The 27,515-nt window shown below is 45.9% G+C and overlaps 2 protein-coding genes and 2 long non-coding RNA genes across 9 annotated transcripts in view; 3 read left to right on the top strand and 1 right to left on the bottom strand.

The window, feature by feature from the left end:
* LOC122384522 (E3 ubiquitin-protein ligase AMFR-like) overlaps positions 1 to 8,689 on the bottom strand; it is an 81,879-nt gene extending 73,190 nt beyond the window's left edge. The window contains exons 1-3 of one of the 6 annotated variants that reach the window (XM_043372048.1): positions 8,579 to 8,650; positions 7,360 to 7,537; positions 4,501 to 4,636 (exon numbers count right to left, since the gene is read on the bottom strand). The gene's annotated coding sequence lies outside the window, so the exon portion shown is untranslated. The other 5 variants (XM_043372053.1, XM_043372056.1, XM_043372055.1 and 2 more) reach the window with 5 other exon arrangements.
* A 4,220-nt stretch (positions 8,690 to 12,909) lies between these two features.
* Positions 12,910 to 19,618, top strand: LOC122384519. Its single transcript, XR_006257053.1, has 2 exons — positions 12,910 to 13,086; positions 17,660 to 19,618. It is a non-coding gene; the product is annotated as an uncharacterized LOC122384519 (long non-coding RNA).
* LOC122384521 lies at positions 13,155 to 15,809 on the top strand. The gene is made up of 2 exons (XR_006257054.1): positions 13,155 to 13,657; positions 14,786 to 15,809. It is a non-coding gene; the product is annotated as an uncharacterized LOC122384521 (long non-coding RNA).
* Positions 19,619 to 23,957: 4,339 nt separating the features above from the next.
* Positions 23,958 to 27,211, top strand: LOC122384517. Its single transcript, XM_043372046.1, has 2 exons — positions 23,958 to 24,587; positions 25,335 to 27,211. Exons 1-2 carry the CDS (start codon positions 24,260 to 24,262, stop codon positions 26,966 to 26,968), a joined length of 1,962 nt encoding a protein of 653 aa, XP_043227981.1. The 5' UTR covers positions 23,958 to 24,259; the 3' UTR covers positions 26,969 to 27,211.
* Positions 27,212 to 27,515: the final 304 nt, after the last annotated feature.

Genomic DNA, 27,515 nt, shown 5'->3' with positions numbered 1-27,515 from the left:
CAGCCACTCCAGGTCTTTCAGCACGTCACTGATATGATCGAACTTGCAACGGCCCGAAATAACACACGCACCGTAATTCAGCAGTTTCTGCAGTCGTACCATTTGTGTGCTACCACATACACCGTACACACTGATGCAGTACCGTACCAACGCACTATGGGTCCGATGCACGATTTAGCACGCCAAAAATAATTTAGGTGACTTTGTCAAAATGGCTTGAAATGTGACGCAAACGACGTAAAAATGTCCATATTTTGCGAACACAGCAGTAATTTTTGCCAAAAATGTCACATGTACCCAATATTTCATCGCAAACTGACACATATCATGGAACGCCATTGCCTTGTCCACGTCCGAGAGAAAAGGGACGTTGGAATTACCCGAGTATAGGCGGTTCTAAATAATAGTTAAACGGAAATATTTGGTCAAAACTAATAAGTTGAAGCTTGGGCAATGTGATGAATGCAAAAAAGTCAGCTGTGTCATTGCTTGTTTATTGCCACAGCTAATTTAAATGTCCATGTCACAGATGTGTGTGCAATGCTTCAAGAGACTTACAAATACAGAGCAATACTAAATGCCCCCCAATGCCCCCCGGTATTTTTGATATTACCTTGCTCCCCAATACTTGCCTGACCAGAAACAAGGTCATTTAGCTGCGTCCACCTGCGACGAAGCAAGTTATGAAACTTTTTTCCGATGATGTCACTGCGCTTAGCTGCGGCTGTGACATACCGGCGAGCGCTGCGGCAGGGTCACAAAGGCAAAAATACCAGGGTATTGGTGGATACGACTAATGTTTTATAGACATATATGACAGAAACTCATAACTGATGGCTTTGCAAAAAAGGCAGTTCTTTCGGGTTAGTGGTCCGAATTCCGGACATTCCAGCACTAGTCTGGCGACTTGGCCCTCAGGCGGTTTGACCGCGTGCCCGGCCCACTGTACCCACGTGGCCGGGGTAGTTTGAGCTTGATTGTAGCGAGCGCACGTATATTCTTGTCGTTCCATCACTAGCAAAACAGGCAGATAAGCAATGTGTATTGCTTACAAAGCCATTCTTGACATCGTCTTGACCAGTCCAGATGGTGTAGGGCCGGTTCAAGTAGAGGATTTTTCAGCTAGCATTGCTCGTATTTTGAATGCTCAATTGACGACTGATGACATTCGAGCACTGGGAAAGCTGCTTAACAAGTTAAAGGAAAAATGAATAGCCGCTAATCGCAATGAAGATCGCTTTCTGTCAAGAAACCGAAATTGGACTCAGCTGACATTTTGTCTGTCAGAGCCTGCACCCTGAAAACGGTTGACATAAAAACGTCAAGCACTACTATATAGGTACACACGTCACATCTCACATGTCACACGTGACGGTACCTACATGTTTAGAAATCACGCAAAATCCATTTCGGATGTTCTGGCTTTCATCTCTGGTGTAAAAGCAGCCATTAAAGGGCAGTTATTATTTTTGGCGTGCTAATTCCTGCATCGGACCCATAGTGCAACGAGACAACGAGCGCCTGCACAACAGTGGAGAGCGTGTCTCGTGGGAGCGCGTGCCTGCTGTGACTCAGTCCGCTGAGTAGGCCGGTACAACGTCGCACAACGTCATCTACATGCACCGAGAATGTGATATTCTGGTCAAAAACTACGCCAAGGTTTTTGACTGAACGGGAGCCGAGAATCGTCGTGCCCATAAACTGTACTTGAGTGTGAGGCATCTTACGGAGATTTTGACATGTTCCAATAACTATCAGCTGTGTTTTGTTTGCGTTAATTTTTATCCCGTTCTTCCCGCACCACAGTGAAAGGGCCGAAAGATTCTGCTCCAGACTGCGAACCAGCGCACCACTGCACTGTCCCGAGGCTTGCCGAACACAGCCAGCTGCACATCGTCGGCGTACTGCACGAGGCACTTGTCATGCACGGTGTCTACATCGAGGTACAGGGGCATATCTGCGGCGTATATCGAGTACAGCAGAGGGCCCAGCGCGGATCCCTGGAATGTGCCTATTGGGTTCAGCAGCGGCTGCGACAGCGTGCGGACTCCAGCTAGCGTGCCGGTAATGAGTACTTGTTGATAGTGGTCTGACAACTCTGAAACCAGCGCACATCGACATTGTACAGAGAGAGTTTGTTCAGCAGACGGTTGTGTGGGATCACGTCGAAAGCCTTTGACTTGTCTAACAAGCACAGCAGCAGCGCCACCTGCCGGTTGTCCATCGCCTCAAGTATGCGGTCAGTCATAGTGAGCAGCGCCGTATCAGTTGAATGAGCAGTTCTGAAGCCGTGCTGGCAGGACGGGAATAGATTGTGGGACACAGACACATATTTGATATTGTTATTTGATGTGGGTGCTGTTTTTGTCTGTCACCGAGGTCCCGACACGGTGACACTTACCGTGGACTTCAGGCCAGCCCGTTGCGCATAATGCGCTGAAATTTGCCCAATATGAAGGATGCGCGACGTGCCTTTCAGGAGTTTGAGCTCGATCGGATCGATAATGAGCGCGTGGCGCGTGCCGTAAAAGTGCAAATTTGCGTCATATATTTGGACGATTCTGACTTGGACGCGTCATAGACCAAGACATGGCACCGGGACCGGACCCCGATTTTGCATGCCGATTTTTACATGTAAAGTCTATGACGCGAATTTTCGGGACATCTGGGTCATTGACCTGACATCATTGCCTCTCCTCACGGCAGCAAGCTCTTTAGTTTCCGCGAAGCTCTAGCTCCATCAGGGGCCAAACAGCTGGGCGGGGGAGAGGGTGGGGGGCTCTACGCGAGCTCCAGTCCTCACCAAAAAGAAAAAGATCATCTGAGACATGAAATGGGATAGGCCATGGCAGACTATCTTCCAGAGCATTGGGACTGTAGGCTGTGTCACTACTCAAGATTCAATTGAAAACAGCTAAATCTATGGCGGTGTTTCATCGAATAAGTGACACAATTTTGGCTCGAAACTCAAAAATTAGTTCGCTAGACACTATTTTCTGTTAGCATTTACGCCACGGTGAGCGATGGTGGCGTCACCTATGGAGACAGACCAACTCTGAATGATGGTCATGGAACTAACCCCGCGTTCGATGTCTCTCGGACGGCGAAGATTCTACGTCGTCCGGCCTTGGTCCGGCCAAATACGCTCCATAACCGCAGCCGAGCCCCCGCTGACCTTGAACGGGATCGGTCGGACGACGTAGAATCTTCGCCGTCCGAGAGACATCGAACGCGGGGTAAACCTCTAATTTTGAATGAAACAACGCTCCACTGTTGTTTTTTTTTCATCTCATGATGAACGACATAAAGGATTTCGCCCGAACGCAAGTAATTGGTATGCTGGATGCCACGGCTGTGGAGTCGTCATTCGTCAATATCTTATATTTATAAATCCATGGCATGATAGCTGTCCACGTCGAGTTTTTTTTTTCCTTCTCACTGCCCGAAACAGTTCTTTACATGATCCAGGGCCTTACATTTTATAAATTTCATAATTTATGGACTATGAACAATGCAATGTTGCCCCGAGGCCGACTCCGAGGATAACTGTCGACTCAGATCAACTCACACACCGCATCCCTGGTACGCCTCTCGACGTCCCATACAACCTACTTAGCACTTACGTACTACAGAAACTACCGGTGCGTCCCCTTTGCCAGCGATCAGCGCCATCTACTCAAAGCGATGTCCGCGGCGGGGCGGGAATGCGTTGTAACGGATTTTAGCTACGGCAATGAAAATCCAATGCAGAAGGCAGTCCTCAGCAGACTGCGTGGTAGGCATTCTTTTTCAGAAAAAAAACTGATAATAGTGGTAGGCATTCTTTTTCAGAAAAAAACTGATAATAGTTCAAAAGCCATGTTACCAGTGGGACGAAACTCACTGCAAATAGATACGCCATGCTCCACTCCTTCGATTGGGCTTATCACTAGACAAAGTATACGCCTTGTGTGGCAACAAAATGTAAAAGTTCGTTTTGGGGGCAGATATAAACTTTTGGGTTATGTTGCCAAACTGGATGGAAAATGCATACGGTGATGATGCCAATCTAAGCTGTGGAGTCTCGCGCATCTTGCTATTACGATTTCCAAGTGGCCGATAGCATAGTATTCGCGTTATTCTCGGTTTTGTCGAAAAAAGAATACCTACCACGCAGTCTCCAGAGGGCTGTCTGTACATATAGCCCACATCTAAAGCAATGTGAGGTTCTACCAGTCTCAACAGATGGCTTTGATTGACGATTTCTGAACACGGAGTGATCCAGAGGAAGACAGCAAAATATGTTCTTGCAGTGCAAGGATGATGGTAGTTGTAAGCTACATACGTTTCGTGGCAGTCTGACAATTAGTTCGTAAGATACGGATGCAAAGCTTACCAGTACTGAAACCTCACATTACTTTAGCGGTGGCCAGTACCATGCGTGCAACAGTGCTCAGTCGAGACTGGCAGGCTGACGCACTCAATCGGTACGTCGGCTAGAAAGGGGTATACTCAAGTTACCTGTCGATAGGCGCCCATTTATCAGACTCTGCGACTGTCTTGGTCTGTCTCCAGTGCATAGTTTACTTGTCGCTGCTGCATGCTGCTGTAGTCCCTCCGCAGTGCCTTTATCTCATCAACGATCAACGCAGACGTGCTGAGGGTGTGGGAGGGAGAAGGGGCGTCAGAAATTTGACATCTGGATATAGATTTTATTGTCCGTACACTTCACATGCTTTTTACAATGAAAGCGCTCCAAAATGGGATATGGCCTTAGTTCGAAATAATCTGCTTTTAAAAGGTCAATGAACATATATGATATTGTCTAGCAAACAGGTGTAAGGCATGACAAGGGGTGGGACGTGGGTTCATACTAGTGATGTCAATTACGGAAAATCTGAATACCGATACCAAACCAAATACCAACCAAAACCATGGGGAAATACCGAAACCAAACCAACTTGGAAAAATGAAGGAAATACCAACTTTTTACCGATTTCTTAGCCTTTTATACATTATTGAGGGTTCATGATACCAATAAAATACCAAACACATTACGATTGAAATATCAAATACCAAGTTGGTATCGGTTTGGTATCGGTATACCAAAATGTTGGTATCCGATTGACATCTCTAGTTCATACCATTTAACCCCAATATTACAATATTACAATATTGATACCCCCCCCCCCAAAAAAAAAACTACTTAGGCTACATTTTTCAGTTTGTTTCAGTGCCTTTAGAATGTGTCTGTGCCGGAACGTGTGACTTTGTTACCACATTTTCACACACACGCACACACACACACACACACAGTACACACACACACATCACACACAAAGCAAAAACGTGATTGTCCGAGAAACTCCGCGAAATTCATCAAGAAACTTTTCTGACTCTGAGAGACAACATAAAAATTCAACCTTCAGTCAATGTCATGACCTGGCCGTAAAAGGTCATACTTACTGCAAACCAGTTGATATGTATTGTTGAGCTGAACACATTCATTGTGTTTTGATGCTCTGGAGTGTTTGGTCTAGAGTGATGCTCTAGAGTCACCCGGGAGCCACGGGTCAGCCCAGGCAGGGACATATCAAGGACCTTTCGATGGGAGGGGGGGAGGGCACAGTGGGTTCGGTCCCACTTGCAGACGGGCCTCTCCAAAACGGTCTTAGCCTTGAGAAAATGTGGAAAATAAAATTGGCAGGTAAAAATATCAATTTTACCTGAGCAGTGTGCTTAATATGCACGGTATTTTACGAGTGAGCGAAAGGAGCGAGCTCCTCAGAGTCACCGGTGCGTGGCGCGCTCAGAGGTGCCGGTGAAAGGCCGTCAAATGCGCTGGTGTGGGGTCCTCGCAGCCGCCGTTGCGGGGCCTTACGGCTTAAGGACACTGGTGGGGCCACCATTGGCATGTGTGTGGCCCTGCAAATGACCTGAAAGTGGAAAGTGGCCGTTCATACTTGGTAGGCTGGTAGGCTGGCAAGGACACTCAAAGGCTGGTAAGAGGCCCACTTAGAGTCACTGGTACATGGCCGTCAGAGGCGTCAGGGTCCTCAGAAAATGTGGAAAGGGACCCACAGAGCCGCAAATGTAGTCCCTTAAGAGGCGCTGGTGTGGAGCCCTTAGAGGTGGTTGAGGGGCCTCGCAGGTGCCGTTGTGTGGGGGAACTCATAAACACTGGTTTGCGCCGAGTTAGGCTATCACAGATGGGTGTGGGGCCATTGCAGCTGAACCCTCATCCCTGATCCTGGCAAGTGCCATCAGAGGCCGGCAAGGTCTCTCAGGAACCGGCATTGGGCCCGTTTAAGGGACCCGTCAGGTAATCAGGGGCCTCTCAGGTGACCAGGGGCTTTCAATCGATCAGGGTTCCACCAGGTGACCCTTTGATAACCAGAGGCCCCTCAGGCAGCCAGGAACCCCTCAAATAACCAGGGCAAATAACTGACATCAGCTGGGGGCCCTCTGACGCCAGCTCAGGGCCGCCTTGACCCCCTTTAAGGCCTTCCGAGGTCCGTTTGATATCAGCTGAGGGCCCTTTGAGGCATTCTGACAGCCCTTTGAGGCCATCTGAGGGCCCTTCGAGATTCTGAGGGCCCTGTGACACCATCCGAGGGCTCTTAGAGACCTTTTGAGGGCCGTTGAGGTTTAACCACATTCATATTGGCTGCGCTACTGGGCATTTTATGAACTCATATGGGCCTGCTGGGGCAAAAGATAGGCCCAAGATGGGCCCTCCCGGTCTTTTCAATCATTGTTTCAGCTCATTTTTACATGGTCTTCAGTGGTCTAAGGATAAGGGGCCCATTTGAGGGTGAGTTGGGCCCCTAACTCTAATAGCGGGGTGGGGGGGAGGGCACGGGCCTGTGTGCCCCCTTGTTTGCGCCCTTGCTGAGATCTTTTTGGTCCGACGTCGTTGAACCAATCCAAGGAGGCGCACATCCCCTATGTATGTGGCATGCCATACACTCAAGCAGTATTCCATGATGGGTCTTACATGAGTGTTGAATAGTGGGCATAAAATCAGGGGATCTGCACAGTTGATTTTAACAAGTTTTGAGTAAGACCAGCAGCCTTAATCTCTGCTGTCGAAGCAACATGCTGGTGAAACTTCAACTCAGAGTCGATCAAGATCCCAAGATCAGTGTGGGACTTCATGAAGGAAGCTAAAAAACATGATCTAACCTGACACAACCAACTAACCTACAGCCTACAAACCTACCTACCTACCTACAACCTACCAACCTAATATCCACCGACGGTGACGCCAGCTTTAACAGCACCGTTTAATCACCTGGTTTACTCACCCAGTTGAAACACTAGAATGGCCACTTTATAATCGCTTAGCTATGTTTAGAAGCATTGTGGTGTGACACCTACCTAAGGACTAACGTCCTTCCTACAGGCTACAGCTTTCATTGAATCGTCCTTAGGTGTTTCCTTGGCGCTGATTCCAGTGTCTGCCGCTGCCGCGGCTCCCGCGACCTCTGAGGCGGAGCCTAACACCCATCCTGCTTTCCTGTGCTGTCGCATCGCATGAACGCCCTTGAGGCTTCGGCTGTCAACAAAAATGGCGGAGATGTTTTGAACGGAGATGCCAATATAAATTGTTTATGTATTGGCTATATAACGACTTAGTCGCTTCCGGCTTCAGTTACCGTTTGTAATTGTTTTATTACTTGTTTGCAAAACAGAATCATGATACCAACCTACACTAAGAGTGAAATGCACTGTGCAATGCGCCAGGGCCCTGTTTCACCAGTGATAGCAGCACGCTGCTATCCAATTGCATGAGCTGACGCAATGTGATGACTTTATACTGATGATGTAAGGGGTAATTCTGGCGTTTAATTGCCACAATATTGTTTGAGGTAATCAACTAAATGTTTAAAGTATTGTCCAAATTTTTTAAGCTTAACTTATTTTTAATACATCATATTTAATAAATAAATTTCATTAATAAATAAAGTATTTTGACTGTGTCAACTCTTACTCTTAGGCTTAAAACGCCACTTAATGTTGAGGCCAGACTCACGGCAATCATACGCCAGAACTGCCCATCACATCAACAATATGGCATCATGACATTATCTCAGCTCGCCAAAGTGCTGCTATCATGTATTAATTATGTTATCAGAATTACGTTAGAATTATGTTATCACATGATAACAGAGCGTGCTGCTATCACTGGTGTGGTGAAACGGCCCATGTTAAAGGTGGACTATTTCCATTTAACTAGCATCACAATCTACTTTTAGCCGTTTAGGTAGGTCAAGGCTAAAAACACAGTGCACGTATATAAAAAGGTAAATAAATAGGTTATAGGTAGGTAAGCAAGTACACAGTAAGTAAATTTCAATTCATAAGATAGACGCCGACGGCCAGGTGAAGAAACCAAAATAAAGAAATCTTCATTCTTCAGCCTTTACCAATATCAATATTGCCCTTTTTCGTAAGTCGCACTTCGATATATGCATATTTCTCAACAGAATTACGTGATACACTATCGGAAACTCGAACCAAAGCATAATACCAAAACTAACCCCAATATATGTTCCCACCTCTTCCATCCCTTACTTCCGCGCCACACTTTCCTCACCTCTTCGAGGAAAGTGCTGCCAGTTTCCTCCATATGCGGAGGAAGACAGCATTCTTTCTTCCTCCACTAGCGGAGGAAAATCTCTAGTGGGTAAGTTGGACGCGTATTTACAAATTGCAACCGAGCTCCGCCGTAGGGTATTTTATTTCCGCCGTAGTGTATTTCAGTTGGGGTATTTTCTACCATACATCCGCCTGAGCTTGGGGTAATTACAATTTGTCGGCGACGTTAAAAAATGATGCACCTTTTTTCGCAGTATAGGTTATCGCATGTGCATATTTTTGTCTTTTTGGTTGCGCTTTTCCCTCGCCGGTATAGGGGGAGGCGTTGAGCGGACCCCATCGGTTTTTCGTGAGTAACTCGCGTAAAAACCGTCCGATCGCGACGAAACTTTCAATACCCCCGATTTTATCAATTTTACTCCTGGCCTGAAAATTTCATGACCCTGACCCAAATGACCTTTGACCTGTGACCTATTTCTCGAGGCCATGTTTGGCCCGAATCGCGATTCGGCGTATGTCGGCTCACATTAGCCGCGCGTTTGCAGTCTTTACGTGGTTTCAAGCGTTGAAATATGTGATATGATGCTGGTCCCATACATTAGGGTGGGTGTCACATGAAGGTCAGGTCAGCTCAATGACCTTTGATGACCTCGGTTCACTTTTTCGAGTTTAACATGTTTCTAGGCTAGTTTTTGGAGCTGATTTCGAATTTAGCAACCACTTGAACATTACAGAGGGTGTAACGAAATTATCCGGACATCTTTCTTCCCGCTGTAATTAAAAAGCAAAACATTCTGGTACTTTTTATTTTGACTGAGCATGTAGCCACCTTTCATAAAAACACAGTGGCGAATGTTTTGGAGCATTTCAGCCAATGTATTCTCCAGCACACTGGCTTTGATGCGGACCAACGCCGTCTAAACCTGTGGCAGCGGTTGGGCGGTGCTTGTGGCGGGCGTCTCTTCAGTCACCTAAGCCGTAATCGCCACACCATATGTGGAAGGCTTTTGGTGTCAATACATACATACATACATACATACTGAACAAGAGCCCACAGGTTTTCGATTGAATTGGGATCGCGACTTTTTCCAAGTCATAAGCGTTAGCCCAGAATGATTGAAGGTTCTATCGGCATCACTTCCCGTTCTTTTAGGGACTTTTAAGTAGCGCGCCGTCCCGCATGAAGACAGCGTGGCTTGAATCAGGCATCAGTGCGCGTTCAAAAACCGAGCCCTCAGGCGCTCAACCAGACGGTATAGGAGGGCCTCCTATACCGTCTGGTTGAGCGCCTCCGACTATTCATTGGCCAGTATGTTTCTCCGGTAATACTTGACGTTGATGGCGGTATTTTGTGACACTATGTTCTATTGGAGGATCGCTAGGCAGCTGAACATGCTCCAGTTCTGGATGTTGTCCGGATGTTTGACGGCGGCGAAGGCCAGGAAGTTCGAGCGGCTGGCCGCCCATACATGGCCGATTTGACGGTTCAAAAGATAATACAGCTCGAACGGCTACCCATCCAACCAGACCACCTCACCCTTATCATTCTTCAACCAGTGGACGCGATCTGGCGTGAGGCGAAAGGTGGTGAACTGGTTGTTTTCCCGTCAGTTTCGTTGTCTTTTTCAGTTTGAAGGGCACTAGAACCAAGTTAAAGGGCGGGTAGCGGTAAAGCATGATATGGGATCTCTTATTATCTGACTTGGTAAGAATTCGAGTCAATTTGCGGATTGATTGGTGCCGTTTCCTTGCCGCTATCTTGATGACTCTCCTCACCACTTGGCAAAGGGCGGCTTTTGTGGTCACGACTGGGCTGAGTCTGCCACCGAAGTCCCAGATTATTACACCTCAGGCAGATGTGCAATTGGCTGCTGCTGATGTCCAGCTGCTGGCAGACCAGCTTCTGGCTCATGACGCCGTGGATGCCGCCATGCAATTTTACCACGAAAGGAGAGATTGCATCCCTTTCTCGCAACTGCCTTGGACGAAAACTACCATGTGAACCCGTCTGCGAATCGACTCCTACTCAGAGCAACAGTCACATGACAAGGTCAGGTCACTGCTGAGTTGAAAACCGATAGCAGAGGCACGTATTCATCCAATATCCCCACTTCTAACATCAGGAAGGATTAGGAAACTGTGCAAACAGATATGGCGAAAAAATAGATGTCCGGATAATTTCGTTACACCCTGTACTGAAGTAGTTTTAGTGCCTTCGTAACATGTTACGAAGCTGTCAGAAAAAAAGCGTTCTGCCCCTCCAACTTTTGCTTATTTGTAGAACTTCGTTGCTTAGCAAACCACTATGTTGTTGGCATTGAGGAGCTTTGAAATGTCTGTGTAATTCAAAATGTTAGTTCTGTAATTAAAAGAATTGATTCAGTGTTGCACATAATCTAACTTAACAACCGAGCATTGCAGGTTTGACAGCTTTTTGCCCCACCAGCACCACCTTCGCTGGAAAAGCTCCACCCTTGCCTATGGGGCAAAACATAAGGGACAAAAACACAAAACAAGACAGATAAAAAACAACACAAAATGAACTCATTGCCTAATGAAGTTCAGTCTGGAGCAAAAACATAGGTAATAGGCATCTATGTCAAATTAGAATGAAATATTAAAATCAACTTGACCAGGTCTTACGGTCTGACCTGATCCTGACTGCCTTACTTCACCTAACCCCAATTCAACCTAACCTACCACAACACCTGCAGAGGTACCTTCCTGGAAAATCACGCCCAGGGAGGTGTCCAACTTATTGGAATATTACCATGATTGCTTGTCAAAATGTGTGTCATCATGCACTCTTGTTTGACAAGTGATGTATAATAAATGTGACATTCAAAAATGACCTCCTGACTGTTGAGTGATTAGAATCTTCAAATAATCAGGGTACAATGCTGTGCATCATAGTGCACACTAGTCATGTTGTTTTTGTGTAGGCCCTCTGCACATTATTGTGTACACTGCCATGTGCACCTTAAGGAAAAAAAGTGACTAGTGGTGCATAAAAAGGTTGTGCAATTGTGAAGTTCATGCCCTTGGTCTTGCTGGAGCCAAATGCCTATAGCTATAGCAGGATCAGTGAGGGTTGTAGACATGCTACATACACTGTGAATTGAAGATATTGGCACAAAGTTCACCCATAGGTAATTACTATGCTTAACACCTAATGTAAGAAGCAACATAAATGCCCAGATGATACAGCAACAGCTCTCTGGTCAACATCACACAAATTTATTGACATACTTTGCAGGTACATATTTACATTCATAGCAAATACTTTCGATTTGATTCAATAACTAGGTGCTAGTAAGCTTGCATTTTTGTAGGTACAACAATGAACATATATTTAATCATAAAAAACTTTCTCATGGCATTAATCACATACCTTTTTACCGAACAAGTACCTACCATGCAATGATTCTAAATTTTGTCCGCAAAGTGTACCTATATCTCAACTAACACATTGAAATTGAAATACCCTAACAAAACCTAGAACTGTACAAAAGGAGAATACAATTCTACAAGAACTATGAAGTTCTGAAGTTATTCTCACATGCTGGAATGTTGAAACTCTACTTTTGTCGTCCATTTCCACGTTTCATTGAGCAATCATATAGAACTGTTTTCGCTCTTCAGTCATAAGCTTTTGCACAATTCTTGAATTTTTACACATCATCTTGAACCATGCTCCAGTCTTTCCAACAAGGTACTATGGAACATCAAAGCAATTTTGATTTGTTGCAACAGCTTCAGATCATGATAGGCTTGAAGTTTGTTACACCATTTGCCAGACAAACCTCTACAAAATGTGTATCAATTCCCAAACTAAGCAATTGATTATATCAGTATTTGCGGTTTCCACACAATGTTTCATAATATTATTCGATTTTTATATCAAGAAACCCAAATAATCCACAAATTGTTATTGAAACACTCCCACTTCAAGAGTTCACAGCAATAACAATACAAGTTCAGAAGCAAATAAACATTGCGCCAGATTTCGTATGAAACGCGCCATCATCCTGAAGTTTCTACCACAGACGGTAGTTCAACCGCAGCCGTAGTGCGAAAACCCCTGCCCACCTTACCCCACGGCGGAGCTCGGTTGCAATTTGTAAATACGCAAGTTGGACAGCGATATTTCAAAAACGTTTTGTTGGGCACCGTACGGTTAATGCCTGTCTAGTGTCCAGGGGGGGTCCGTCCCTTTACCGGGCAATAGGAGGGAAATGGCTACCAAATGCTGCCAATGTGACGTCACTGGGATGGTCGAAAGCTGATTGGTCGCTGAGATTCAGGCGATGCTGTCAATTCTGGCGCACCGGCGCAGTGTTTTCCAGCCGTTGCGTGTATTGTTATACAGAGTTTGAATATTGTTTATTTGATATTAATATCACTTTTTATGTGTTTGAAGATCGGAAAAGCATACACATATAAGTGGCATTCACACACTTGTCTCAAAGATCATGAAGAATGACCAGCTTCAGCAGTTCAGCTCAGGTATTCAATTCAACTGTATAAGCATGAGTATCATCAGTTGGGCAAACTAGGCGGCTGGAATCAAAATATGGAGGCATCAAAATATTGATTCTAGTGGGCGGAGCTTTGACCATATATGGGCATAGAATCAATATTTTGATTCAATTTGGGACATTCCCACCTTCAGACGACCCGTTACGGCGGAAATAACCCCCATGACGGCGAGATTTTTTGACAAGTCAATACAAAAAACTTCCCCGCTTAAATTTTTCGCTGCATGGCTATCAGCCGTTTGTCGCGCGTACCTTTACGAACGGCATAAAGATTTCGCCGCCATAATTCAACAAAAACGTGCTGTTAAAACTTGCTCTGTTTATCATTAACGACGAGCCTTTGTAATTTTTTCATAATTTTGTCTAAAAGAAAATAAAAAATGCGTTATATAGTTGTATAATTCATTTGTAAGAAATATTCTTTTTCTTTGTATCTAGCCACGATTTCCGGTTCCCGCCATTTCGCTCCGGCGTCGTGGGTGTTTGGATGCAACGTAGTGCTCCCGGTTTTATTTTGTTTAAGCGACCTTTTCTGAAGTGTAAGTAACAATGGATCATATTTTAAGATACTTTGAAGTGTGTTTTTCAATTTCAGGCATGTGATCTTAACGTTTCTTACCGAAAACTCGTTTTAAGAGATGGTTTTAGGTACATGGCGTGGTAGCGACGTCAGCGGCGCGGGACGCCTTCTCACTCTTCTAATGTCTTTTTAAGCTATATTTTTTTTGAAAATGATGTCTTAGGTGTAGTATTTCAGTGAAATATGATGTCCTTTAAAAGTTACGGTATAAATTAGGTACAAGAAGCCTAATGTTTTGTCTCACATGATAGAATTGTTGGGTGGACTCATGAAATGGGGGCAGTGCTTGTCCAGTATTTTACATAATTTGGATGTTTTAGCCTCTGCTTGTGTCTCACTCACCCAATTGTTGCTACAACTTTAATTTGTAGCATTTAAATTTTTAAGGGCAACTAGGTTATTGACTTGTTCCGAGTTAAGATTGAAAGGTCGTTGTGCATGTTCGTGTTTGCCTTATCTAAATAGTAGGTATGTATGCTTGGCTTGTAATTGCTTCGCCCATTTTTGCTACATATTTAATGATGCTTATTTTAAGTGTAACAAAAGCAAGTTGCTGAATGGTGTAAGCCATATTTACATTATGCGTGATCTTCAAGAAAATTATGTGTCTAATGTACGTCAGTCCAGGGAATGCTGGATAGTTAATTTTCAGGATTGTCCATGCCAAAGTTAATTTTAGAGGCCAGTTTTATCAACACAAATAGCTGCCTGCTGGAATTTTTTGCCTAAAGACTGCTTCACATATGGAGCTAACATGATGGGCACGTAAACGGATAGGGTTGTACCGTTCATGCTCTGTATGTGAAGTAACTTTTAGACAAAAAAAAATCCAGCAGCCACCTTTTTTCTGTTGGTACAACTGGCCTCAGATCTACTTTTTGGCAGAATTTATATAACTGCATGAGATGACAGTTGTTTGCGCACCTGGTGGCGTTCAGTGGAAATTTAAGTGACATTAAGTATTTAATTTTTTATTGAATATATTCTAAAATTAATAGTTGCTGAACAAGTAGAATAATAACACATATAGTTCCCTAATTTATTGTCCACAAATGTCCTAATTATTGTGTTCTGTTGTTTGCTGCAGGTCAACCAAGGAGCAAACACTGGTCGTTGCGGGGATCGGCTTCAGAGGGTCAAGGATGGCGTCTTGAATCGCTGTTCAGTCGACAGGCAACTGTATGACAACGCCATCCCTGTCAACCAGAGCGTCGACCGAAGTAGGGCGGCGTTGCGCGGACCTGGCCGCACCCGACCAACCGGTGCCCGGTGGAGTACCTGACTCGGGCTGGGCGGAGACTACCTACATCACGACCTTTTGAACTTTGATCTCGTGGCGAGAAACAATATGACGTAAGGAAGTGTGTATGTGGCTGGCGGGGCCGAGGGTGAAATGCGCCACGTGTTTATCCTGCCGGATGACGACAGCGTCACCAAACTGTCAAAGAACGAGCTGGTGCAGCGCGTGATGACTGCTATCTCGTCCCTAGAACCGGAGTAGAAAAACGTGCACATAGCCCAATTAAGCGAACCAAAACACAGACAGGACTGATAGCTTTTTGGTCGAGAATGTTCTGAAGATGCTGATCAGTAGACCAATTGGTGACCGTTTTCGGTGGTAATATGGGATCTTGTGGTGTTCCAAAGCGACCTGCTTTGGGTGTGGACATAAGTGGCTCAACCTGACAGGATTGATGTTTTAGGTAGCCGTGCTAATCATAAACCCTATATTGAGTGTATCTGTACAAATTTTGTTAATATTTATTTCATGTATGTATTTGATTCGAAACCGAAAATTGCTCTTTGTTATTAGGCAACATCGAGACGTTTAGGTCATTCTCCAGACGTTTATTTGTTTTTTTCTTACCTGTCCACAGTATGTCTTATTGGTTAGGTCTCAGTTTCAAATAGTATTAACTGCATGTTTTGCAAATACGTAGCCATATTGAATAAGAGACGTGTCCTAAAAGTGAGTATTGCTTTGCATGGGATGTGAGCATCAACGACAGGACTTTGTGATGGCAAATGTGTGGCAATTGCAGGGATCGTTGTGAAATGTGTTATGAATATCATCGTATTATTTGCGACTGCAAATACATCCGTGTATCATATATTCATTCAAATTGTGCAATTTGTGCAACGGGCTTGAGTATATTGTTCGGCGAAATATCTCTTACTGTACTCCACAGAAATGGGACGGGATACAGATGCGTAGAAACACATTCATGAACACGTGAAAGACGATAAGTTAACTTTTTTTACTCAAAATCAATGCTACAAAGCAGGGATGTGGAGCCGTGAAAATGTCAGACGGCTTCGGCTCCGGAGGAAAAAATCGGCTCCAGCTCCGGCTCCGGCTCCGAGTAAAATGGTCTGGCTTCGGTTCCGGCTCCGACTCAGTACAACCCCTATACAAAGGTCAGCACGGCTCCCTTCACGCATTCCCTCGAAGGCTTGCAGCTTTGAGCAGGGAGCCAGGGTGAGTGCTGAAAATCCCTGGTCTACCGTGGGAATAAGGTCTAGAAAAAAATTACACGATCCTGTGCTGATAATATCTTCATGAATTTATTGAATTTGCATTATTTGCACACAAGAAACATTCCATAAATCAATTTGAAGAGTGAAGTACGTCTGCAGAAAGTCAGTTCGCAGAATCAATATATTGATAAACCAGCTGATTTCAGAATCAAAATAATGATTAGCCAGCTGTTTGCGGAATCAAAATATTGATTCTCGCCGGGATTAGCCGCCGTGATGAATCAATATCTTGATTATTTTCAAGACGCTTTCCTAAACTAACCAAAGAGGTTAGGGCTATTGTTTCGTGCCTGGCGGGTAGCTTCAACGTTGCTCTTCATTTTGTGAAGAAACTATCTTGAAATTATAGCCGGTTGCTGAAGAATTGACGTTTCTGTGATGGTCTGCACGTATGCCCATATATGGTCAAAGCTCCGCCCACTAGAATCAATATTTTGATGCCTCCATATTTTGATTCCTGCCGCCTAGTTTGCCCAACTGATCATAGGCAGATCAGCAACGTTTCAGTTCAACCCGGTTTAACCTTTTTTGTCATTTTTGGCTTTCAAAAGGAGCATGATTAACTCATATTAAGTTGTAAAATGCCTTAGCATTGTTGAAAAGATAATGAGAAGGAGATGGAATGGACGTAAATTGTTTCGGAAGAGGCTAGCTTCTATTAATATTACCTAATACTTTGTGAAAATAACTACTTATTTGTAAAATAAAATAGCATCAAATAACAAATCAATCTATGCTTACCTCCCAGACTGGAAAAAAATTCACACACTGTCAGATGCATCAGGGGCTTTCCGCTTTCATGTCTCAAAATTCAGCGCAAGAGATTTCTCACCAAATTTTTGGCACATCTTGCGTGCAAAGTTGAAGCTTATTGTTACCTCTTTTCAATATTAATTGTTGCCAGATTCTATCATATGTATTTAAACTGTCAAATTTTGTGTGAAAATTTTGAATTTAAAAGGATTTCTGACATGCTTATTGCTGAAAAGCCCATTCTTGTTTATGTAAAAGTTATGTAATTGACATTTGCTAACTAAACAAGCTCATCCCCGTATATATTGGTTTCCATTTATACCACCTGTGCTACTACTTATTTCTATTTGTCAAGACTATTTACCTAATGCATTTCCTTCATATGATTTTATACGCAGACGCACCTGTGCATGGAACAGTAATGCCAGACTCAAATTCAAAATATCAATGAAATAAATTGTGTTATTTGCTTGTTTCACCTGAATTCTGAGTCAGGCCTGCAATCAATACATAAATATAAAATAGGTACATGTTTTGAGGCTTCATGTCAGCACATAGAAAAGGCAATAAAAAAGGCACCTTTGGGGCATTGATTTTTTTGCTTGCCATCGCCTAGTGAAATGTTTTTCATGTTGCATTGTGTTAGTAAATTTGGTAATGTGTTTTGCAGGTCCGGGGCTGGTCCTCTTGACGGCGTGCAGGAGAGCGAGGAGTGGCTACCTGCACATAACAGCACAATGACCGGCACCGAGCTGAGGGCATAAAATCACATCATATCGACTTCAGCATCTGTCTCCCAGCTTTGGAGACGTCGCCCGAGTCCCTGAGTGGCGAGCGCCAGTTTCCGAAAGGAAGTTAAGGAAGGCGACCCGAAAGCACTCGCTGGGCTGCCGACACTCCTGCGCTGCCAGCAGGGCGTGCTGCGCAGCAAAGCCTCGCGGCGTGGTCTGTACGACATCCGACATCGGCACCCAGACGTGCAGTTTCTGATGACATCCCACCTCAACCAGGGCTGCCCCGAGAATCTGCTGACTGCCTGCTGCTGAGGCCGACCTGCTGAGCCTGTCGCCGCCCCGACGGACCTGCCGACGACCTGCCGGACCTGTCGCCGCCCTGGTGAGCCTGCGGCCGCCCTGGAACCTGCTGCCGCCGCGTCTACGCTGCCGCCCTGGTGAAACTGCCGTCGCCCTGCCGGACCTGTCGCCGCCCTGGTGAGCCTGCGGCCGCCCTGGAACCTGCTGCCACCCCGGCGGACCTGCCGCCGCGTTTACGCTGCCGCCCTGGTGAAACAGGTCCGTCGTCGCCCTGCCGGACCTGTCGCCGCCCTGGTAAACCTGCTGCCGACCTGTCGCACCTGCCACCGCCCTGGTGAATCTGCTGCCGACCTGCCTGACCTGTCGCTGCCGTGGTGAACCTGCCACCGACCTGCCGGACCTTTCTCGCCGCCTTGATGAGCTTGGGGAGCCTGTGCTGAGGTGCCACCGCTCTGCTTCACGTGTAATGTTGCCCGGTTCCTGGCTGTCGCGTGGTCAGTCGGCACATTGTGTTTGGAGAGGCGACATCTTGTACAACTTTCCGACAGTTCGGAGCATTTTAGTTTACCTACTCAAGTCGCAAGAGATTAGGCTTGTGCCTTATCTGTCCTCTACCAATCTGTCCAATATGGTTTTTAACTATAACTACGATTTATGCACTCAAAACTTTTTTACGACCTCCTGGAGGGTTCATTTTCATCAAACCCCCAAGATAAGAGTATATTGAAAGGGTAACTCGCTGCTACCATTATGTGCATAGTAACGGTACGTGGTTAATATGAACTTATTCGCCAGCGAAGAGTATAATTACCATGTAAATATCAATATTACTCTCGCGATCCAGAACATCATGAAAACTCTTTCCTTCTGGGTATCGTGACTCGTGTACAGATAGTCGTTTCATGCGTGGATCTTGTTTACCCTCGTGAAGATGATATTTGAAATGGAACCAATCAGCCAATCAGAAACGAGATCGGCCGTTTGCGGTTTGAAGGCCGCGCGCATCTGTCAGTTTTCGGCCGTTGGTCTCCGAGAGCGGATGTGAGCAGTGTCGGTGCCGCGCGGCGTGGCCGTTGGTGATTGTGCTTGTGTGCTGTTCATCGCCTATAGAGCCTCTATGGACATTTTATTGTAAGTACCGATGTGCTAGAGCATTGCGTGCCGTTGAGTGGTGCTAATTTGACCTGGTTAACAGGACCCCGTGCACGGCCACGTGGCCTAGTGTTGAGTACGTACATTAATTTTGTTGTGATGCTACAAGTTTATGCATATTGTTGGTGACTTTGAAAAAAGACTTGTACTGTAGTGATCCAGTCTCATTATCTCACGCAGACGGGCGACCACCCAGGAACGCCGTCGCTCACTTCAAATATTGTGCGCTGTGCCTTATCCAATATGAGGGTGCTGAATGTCTTGTAGGTATTCATATTCAAATTGCATTCAAGTTGTCGCGTGGTGTTTATTTATCGCTTGTGCATTGATGAACGCTTTGTTAAATTCGTATGAATAAGTGAAGAGTCTCACAATGTTCATGGCTGGTGTGCCCCTCGTATTGTTTGTACGGAAGCCAAATATATATTGTTGCTCTTGAAACATTTTTTTTTGTTGGTGAGCTCCGGTTAACAGAAGCTTCGTGAAGCTTCTGAAGGAAGCGTCTGTGAGTCTGTTACCATCCTCTGGGGGGTTTACACTAAAGGAAAGAGTAAACATTACCATGCGACAAAGGGTAGGCCAGAAGAATATACTCTCTGTAGGAGGGTAAAGCACAGAGTAGATGATGCGTTACTCCCTAGAAAAGGGTTCCGTTAAAGATTTACCCTTTCAAAGAGTGTAACCCAAAAAATGTTACACTCTAGACAAGAGTAAATCAAAAGAGTTTACCATTCAGAAGATGGTAAAAAACGTCTGTGTGTCATGTTACCCCTCCCTGGCGAGTTTACTCTTCATGAAAGAGTAAAATTTACCATCTGGAAGGTGGTAAAAAACGTCTGTGTGTCAAGCTACCATGCTATGGCGGGTTTACCCTTCAGGAAATGGTAAAAAAGTTTTCAGTGTGGTATACTGGTATGACATAAACTGGTATATTGTGTACGCATTTGGTCCGTTCCAGTCATAAGTTTGGAATGTGTATGCTTGTGTTACGGTACAATTTCGGTTTGTGCAGTTCACACAACCTCTCTTAACCCTCGCCGGCACAGGCCATTTTGCGTCCTTCGACGGCACAAGGGTGGTACGACCCCCCCCCCCCCCTCGCGTTTGGCCCCTGATCGAGCTAGAGCTTCGCGAAAAAAAAAACGAGCGTGTTGCCCGTCACGAGAGGAAGCCGATGGTACCCAATTTTAAGGTGCTAGGTCATCGGGTGACCTTCCAGGTCAGGTCAATGACCCGAAAACCGGGAAAATCGGGACCTGTTAGAAAGTCGTAAAGTGTGACTGTGGCTGCTATGTGGTTTTCCGGGGTGCTGATCACGAATATCGTGTTAGTTTTGATCAGAGATGATGTCTTTAAGCATTTAGACCAGGTCGGGCCAGGTCAACCGGTAGGGGTTGTGACGGGTATTCGTAATACGTGTCAACCGCCTCTGACAGCTTCGTAACATGTTACGAAGGCACCAAAACTACTTCGTAAATGTTCAAATGGTTGCTAAATTCGAATTCAGCTCCAAAAACTAGCCTAGAAGCATGTGAAACTCGAAAAAGTGAACCGAGGTCTTCCGAGGTCACCAAAGGTCAATGACCTGACCTGACCTTCAGGTGAGGCCTTGACACCCACCCTAATGTATGGGAGCAACATCAAATCACATGTTTGAACGTTTGAAACCACGAAAAGCTTGCAAACGCGCGGCTAATGCGAGCCGACATACGCCGAATCGCGATTACGGCCAAACATAGTCTCGGAAAAGAGGTCACAGGTCAAAGGTCATTTGGGTCAGGGTCATGAGATTTTCAGGGTAGGTGTAAAATTGAACAATGCGAGGGTACTGAAAGTTTCGTAGCGATCGGCGCTTTTTACGCGAGTTATTCGCGAAAAACCTTAGGGGGTTGCATCAACCCCCCCCCCCCTGTGCCGGCGAGGGTTAATTACGAGGCGAAATAGACGCAAAACCAGGGCTGCGGAGTCGGAGTCAGGGTCGACAGTTCTGACCGGACTCGGAGTCGATTTTGGAAACCGAGTCGGAGTCGGGGTCACCGAAAATCCATCGGCTCCGCAGACCTGGCAGGGCTGCGAAGTCGGAGTTGGAGTCGGTCGGAGTTGATAACTCAGCCCGGAGTCGGAGTCGGAGTTGGTTTTTGGAAGTCGCGGTTGGAGTCAGAGTCACCAGAAATCCATTGACTCCCAAGACTCGCGCAAAACTATGGCGATTTTCATCTACGAGAAAGCCGCCGATGTGCTGGCCGGATCACCGGCGGGGCGCACGTTGGCTCGGTCCGATCCCAATAATGCCACCAAATCTTTGAGTTCGAGTAACAGCTGGTCCTGATTTGCTTCACTGAGGAAACATCACACCGTTCTGCCTTGCATCGGACATCAAAACTGCACTAAAATCCGCTGAAAACGTATTTGAACGTCCGTCCTCCATAATGGCTACGGACGGCGGCCGGCGAGTTACCATCCCAGTGACGTCACTCGGGCCCGGTAGGGGGACGGTAAAAAAAAGCCTGATGACCATACCTGGTTATATGGCCTTGCTAGCGTAACCGGACAAATCTTCGTATGGCATTTCTTCGTCGCGCAATATTTCGTCCGCATTTCTTCGTCCGCAAATCTTCGTCGGCGCATTTATTCGTGTCGCATTACTTCGTCTCGCATTTCTTCGTAGGTGCAAAAATTCGTAGCGCATTTCTTCGTATCCGCATTTCTTCGTCGGCGCATTTCTTCGTCAAGCATTTTTTCGTCCACGCATTTCTTCGTCTACGCAAATCTTCGTCCGCATTTCTTCGTCCACGCATTTCTTCGTCTACGCAAATCTTCGTCCGCAAATCTTCGTCCGCATTTTTTCGTCCACGCATTTCTTCGTCTACGCAAATCTTCGTCCGCATTTCTTCGTCCACGCAAATCTTCGTCCCCGCAAATCTTCGTCCGCAAATCTTCGTCCGCAAATCTTCGTCCGCAAATCTTCGTCCGCAAATCTTCGTCCGCAAATCTTCGTCCGCAAATTTTCGTCCGCATTTTTCGTCCGCATTTTTCGTCCACGCATTTCTTCGTCCAATCAAATCTTCGTCCGCAAATCTTCGTCCGCAAATCTTTGTCTGCGCTATCTTCGTCTCCGCAAACACTCGTCCACAAATGTGGTACAATAAAACCATGAAGAAATATCAGACAGTCAAGTGAATGACGAATTTGATGCATGGAATGGATGATCGAAATTTTTGAAGTCAGGTAGATGAGGTCAGTCAGGTGAAGCTATTGTATTTGGAGCCGACAATTGTAACATTCCATATCATTTGTTTCCCGGACATTCTTCTTTTCGCGGTCGTTGAATGACAATATAATCTCTTGTAGGTACCCTCGCCGGCATAGGCGGCGGAACGGGGAGGGCACCGGGGCACCGTTCCCCTCTTTAATTTTGGCCTTTTAACAGTAGCCCTATGGGCGTTGCATGGAAAGCATATTGGACCAAAAGTCGGCAGTGCCGTGCCCCCCTTAAAGGGACCCTCCCACCTTCAAAAAAGTTAATGAATTGGCATGAAAGTGATGTCGCTCGGTTCAGAAAGAGCAAGAACGAATATCTACCAAATTTCATCGAAAAATATTCACCGGTTTTCAAGATATTAGACTTTTACTTTTGTTTACTTTTTGGGATCTCCGCTGTTCCTAGCGACTTTATTTGAAAGTGCGGCATTTGTTGCGCGCAAAGCAGCATATACCACCGCGTGCTACAAAACGTTTTAGTCAAACATTTAACGGACGTTCGAAAGCCTGATGACGTCATCAGATTCCCGTAATGGTTAAGAGATAGGGACCACGCTGGTCCCACCCTGCAAGTAAAGGGAAGAAGTTTATTGAACACCATAAAGCTGCGGGGGTTGCGACCAGGATAAATGGTGGTTTCTGAGCCTGGCCGCAAACTTGGCTATCTCAACTCAAAACTAATGTTAAGGTGGGAGGGTCCCTTTAATTGAAGATGTTCCGCCGCTACTGCCCGCCGGACCTATTTGTTTTCTACGGTACACGCCGGCCGAGGGGGCGGGTACGACCCCCCCCCCATCGCCGTTTCGCCACTGGTGGAGCTAGCGCGTCGCGGAAAAAAAAACGAGCGTGTGCGCCGCTACGAGCCGCAGAGATTAATACCCGATTTTAAGGCCTTCTAGCGTCAGGGGTCGGCATACCGCCCGCGGGCCGGATCCGGCCAGGTGGGTGACGGTTGGATCCGGCCCGCGACCATCTGACGTCCGGCCCGCGGCTGGTATCAGCGACTTACATCGTGTTCCGGCCCGCCCCCCCCCCCCACACACACACCGCCTGGAAGGTTAAGCGAGTAGACCACGTGAAGCCGCCAAGTGCACGCAGCTGCAGCAGTCGTTGATGCTGCGCGCAAAAGCTGCTTACCAAATCTTACCGTTGCAAGCTTTGTCTAGAAGTAGAATTAGACAAAAACACCCGCAAATGGTGTTTATAAACTCATGAAGTGTGCAAAGGAAGAACTGTTGTGCCAAAGCACATTTGAGTCACTTTTATATCGGAGTCGATTTATGAAGGAACCGCGGGCCGGAACACGATGTAGGGTAACTGTGGGGAAAACGCACCCCTGGGTTAAACGCCTCCCCTAAAAAAATCGTATTTCTTATCGACGGATAGGTGTTTTACAGTGCTGCCAGATTCGGAGGATTTCCGCAAATCTGGAGGATTTAGAGCGTGACTCCAAGGGTGAATTTTCAATCTGGAGGATTTCACTTTCTGGAGGAAAATCTGGAGGATTTATGTTACCAATAAAATGACACTTTAAAAAAAGGGGAAAATTGCATGATCCTGAATAATGTTTACATATAATAAATTACACACACAAAAAAGTGTTCATAATCATTCACAACAACCTATTTGCCTTTATCATTGTGTTTTACTTATTTATCTTAGGAATTCTTGAATATTGTTTCTGCTTGTTTTGACGATTTGAATCGTTTTGTTTACACTTTACAAATTCCTTCTTTCCGGTTGTGATGTGATGTGAGATGTCGTGTTGCGAGTAATTTGCCTTATTTTTATTTGTACCTACCGAATTGTGATCATTTTCAAGCATGGGAAAACACCAGTACACACAACGGTACAAATCGGATTGGGAGAAAGAGCCTGCTCTCCGCGGTTGGTTGGCACCAGTTGAGGGCGACAGCTCTCGTGCGCGGTGCAAATGGTGTGGATCGACGCACATGGCGAAGCACAAAGATCTCGAAGACCATGCTAAGTCTGCAAAGCACAAGAAAAGCGCTGTGGGTGTTAAGTCAGCCAGAATAAATCAGTGTTTCCCAGCTGCCACGTCAAGCCATGTGGAGTCGGTGAAACGGGCGGAGCTGCATTTGGCTCTACACATTGCTGAGCATGGATCGAACGCATCGGTGGACCATCTCGGTGAGTCTGGATCCGTGCCAGGTATTAGTTACTATACCCTGATCTTTTCAGCCTGACCATCGTCATCTGCGCTCGAAGTACCAAAATTGACTAATTTCTTGACTTTTTAATAACAGCGCCAATGTTAAATATAGCCGACAGCGCGTGATAATTTGATTTTGGTACTTTAAATGGATATTCAGGCTTAAAAAATCAGACTATACCTACTTAATTTTTCGCAAAATTTACCGTGAGTTCAATTTATTTGACGTTGCATGTCGGATTAATATGAGTTAGGTAAAATCGTGGTTATTTTGCCTCTCAATCTAGCTCCGGAGTAATGGAATCTTCCTGATTCCTTTCCTGTCATTTCAAGTCTGATTTAATGTAAATGGAGTAGGGTTAAAATGCGTTTCTTCTGTTCGTACGTATGATATTTTCCCATGTCAGTTTTGACGCATTCTCGTAAGATTTCAATAATAAAAACAGCTCATAGAAGATAATTCCTTAGCCACCTTGATTTTTCAATGCCTATATATGTCTACATATTTGTCGACGATGCCTACCTATATGTGCATAAACCGGTCATAAAAATGCATACGTTCATTTGGTAATATGAGTGGCTCTGGGTGATTTGGAGTACAGTTGTGTTTTCAAAAAACGCAAGGTTCAAATGTTTTATAATATAACATTCTCTCCCTCCTCCCAACTGTTCAGCATCACTCATTTCTCCCACTGACATATCCTTATTCCCCGTCCTTTGCTAAGGTGAGGTCCTGTCGAAACGTGTGGACCCCAAATCCGCGATCCTGAAGGACCTACGCCTTCATCGCACTAAGTGTTCCGGCATCATCAAGCACATCCTGGGACCGGTCCTTCACGATGAACTCCTTCAAGACATGAAGGGATCCTTCTTCAGCCTGGTTATAGATGAGTCTACAGATGTTTCGGATTGCCAGTGTTTGGGTGTGATGGTCCGCTATTTTAGCAGGCGTCATAAGCGCGTGATAACCACCCTGTATCGCCTGATTAAACTGGAGTCGGTGACGGCGGATGCCATCACGCAGGCGGTGCTCGACGCACTCGAGAAGGACGGTCTCCCAGTGCATAGGCTCGTTGGGATCGGTGTTGATGGGGCGAGTAGTATGGTAGGTCGGCATCATTCTGTCAGTACTCTGTTGAAGGATAAGGTCCCTCACCTCATGGTAGTCCGATGTTTGTGTCACTCTCTGAACTTGGCAGCTAGTCATGCGTGTGCCGTGCTTCCCCGGCATCTGGACTATCTCATTCGAGAGACGCACAATTGGTTCGCTCTAAGCCCAAAACGTCAAAGGGAGTACGAACAAGTCTTTAAGACTCTCAATCCCGGAGAGAACAACATCAAAATCCCTAAGGTGGCAGAGACAAGGTGGCTAAGTCGTGGGAAAGCGGTGAGCACCATTTTGGATCAGTACCACGAGTTGAAAATGATATTTCAACTCGCGAAAGACCGGGATAGGTGCTATCAGGCAGAGGTGTTGTATAACATGTACAACGACCCGCAAAACCATCTTTACCTGACCTTCATGTCGTCACAGCTGAAGGCTATCGACCGTCTGAACAGAGTGTTTCAGAGCGTAAACCCCGATCCTTGTGTAATTCACAAAGACTTGCAGTCATTTGTGCAGGACTTGCTCCAACAAATTGTGATGCCGGCAACACTGAAAGGTACATCTGCTGACCAGCTGCCAGGACTTGATATACGTGCGAACCTCATTCCAGCCCGAGCAGTGTTCCTCGGACATACGTATCATATAGAGGAGGGGAAGGTTTCAGATGCACAAGGTGTGATTGTTCGTGAAAAGTGCCGCGAGTTTTTAGTCGCCCTGGCAGAGCAGGTTCAGAAACGGCTTCCGGACAACGTGGCAATGCTGTCCGATTTGACCCGACTGTCGGTGGGACCCGATGCTGGACCGAGGCGTTCCATCTCGGGTATCGCTGCCAGATTTTCAACGATATCGGGAGATCCAGATGAGGTTGAGAGGGAGTGGGTCGCACTGCACCGCGACGAGCTGACCCAGGATGGCGCGGGCCAGGATCGCGAGCAGTTTTGGGCAGACATGAGTGAAATATGCATGGCCAATGGTGAAAAGAAATACCAGCACGTGTCTGATTTGGCGATGGCAATTTTGAGCACGCCTGTCTCAAATGCATCGGTGGAGCGTCTGTTTTCTGTTATGAATGTAGTTAAGTGCAAACAGCGAAATGCGATGGGCATTGACATGCTTGAGGCGATATTGACTGTGCGATCATACCTAGCCAACTTCCGTCAGTCATGTGTGACTTACGAGGTTTCTGACCGGATGCTGGCAGCCTTCCGCAGCGATGTTATTTATTCCTGTGAGTGGCCAGAGGGTCTGTGAGCTATAAGTAGGTATGGTAAATATATGCGCCTATGCGCACCCATGGTTCAGTCTGACATTTTGTAACGACAGTTCGATGGCTGCGAAAGAGCATTGCTAGTGTGATATATGATTAAGAGAATTGGAATGCATCTGTATTAATGCCCCGTGTTAATGACGGTCTGATTTTTATGTTCGGTAAGTTACCGGTGGATCGACTATAGAATCTGGAGGAATCTGGAGGATTTCAGCGCGGACGCTGGAGGATTTTCTACCTGACCATCTGGCAGCACTGGTGTTTTATCCTGTCTTTCAGAACAGCCAGCTGCTTGTTTACGTAGGTCTCTATTTCCGGTTCTGAGTCTTGAGGAGCAGCGTGGGTAGGTGCTGATGTTGGTTTTGGATGTTGTTTTTGATGTTTTTGCAGAAGATTCCTAATATTTTGATGCCCTCTTTATATCACAAACCTTGCTATTGTGCACATTACTCAAAACTGCGTTTTATTGTCATTTTGTTGAATATATTATGCTGCGGCGTTAGTGGCGCGTTTTTTGTCAATATTTTGTTG

Source organism: Amphibalanus amphitrite, unplaced genomic scaffold (genome assembly GCF_019059575.1).
Source record: "Amphibalanus amphitrite isolate SeventyFive unplaced genomic scaffold, NRLGWU_Aamphi_draft 000192F_arrow, whole genome shotgun sequence".
Lineage (NCBI taxonomy): Eukaryota > Metazoa > Arthropoda > Thecostraca > Balanomorpha > Balanidae > Amphibalanus > Amphibalanus amphitrite.
This window is presented reverse-complemented; position numbering and strand designations above follow the sequence as displayed.

What these genes read in the sequence shown, in the direction of transcription:
- LOC122384517 (XM_043372046.1), top strand. Translation starts at nt 24,260, where the DNA reads ATGGGAAAACACCAGTACACACAACGGTACAAATCGGATTGGGAGAAA. An exon ending in CGCATCGGTGGACCATCTCG is followed by an intron (nt 24,588 to 25,334) that starts GTGAGTCTGGAT and finishes TCCTTTGCTAAG; the next exon opens with GTGAGGTCCTGTCGAAACGT.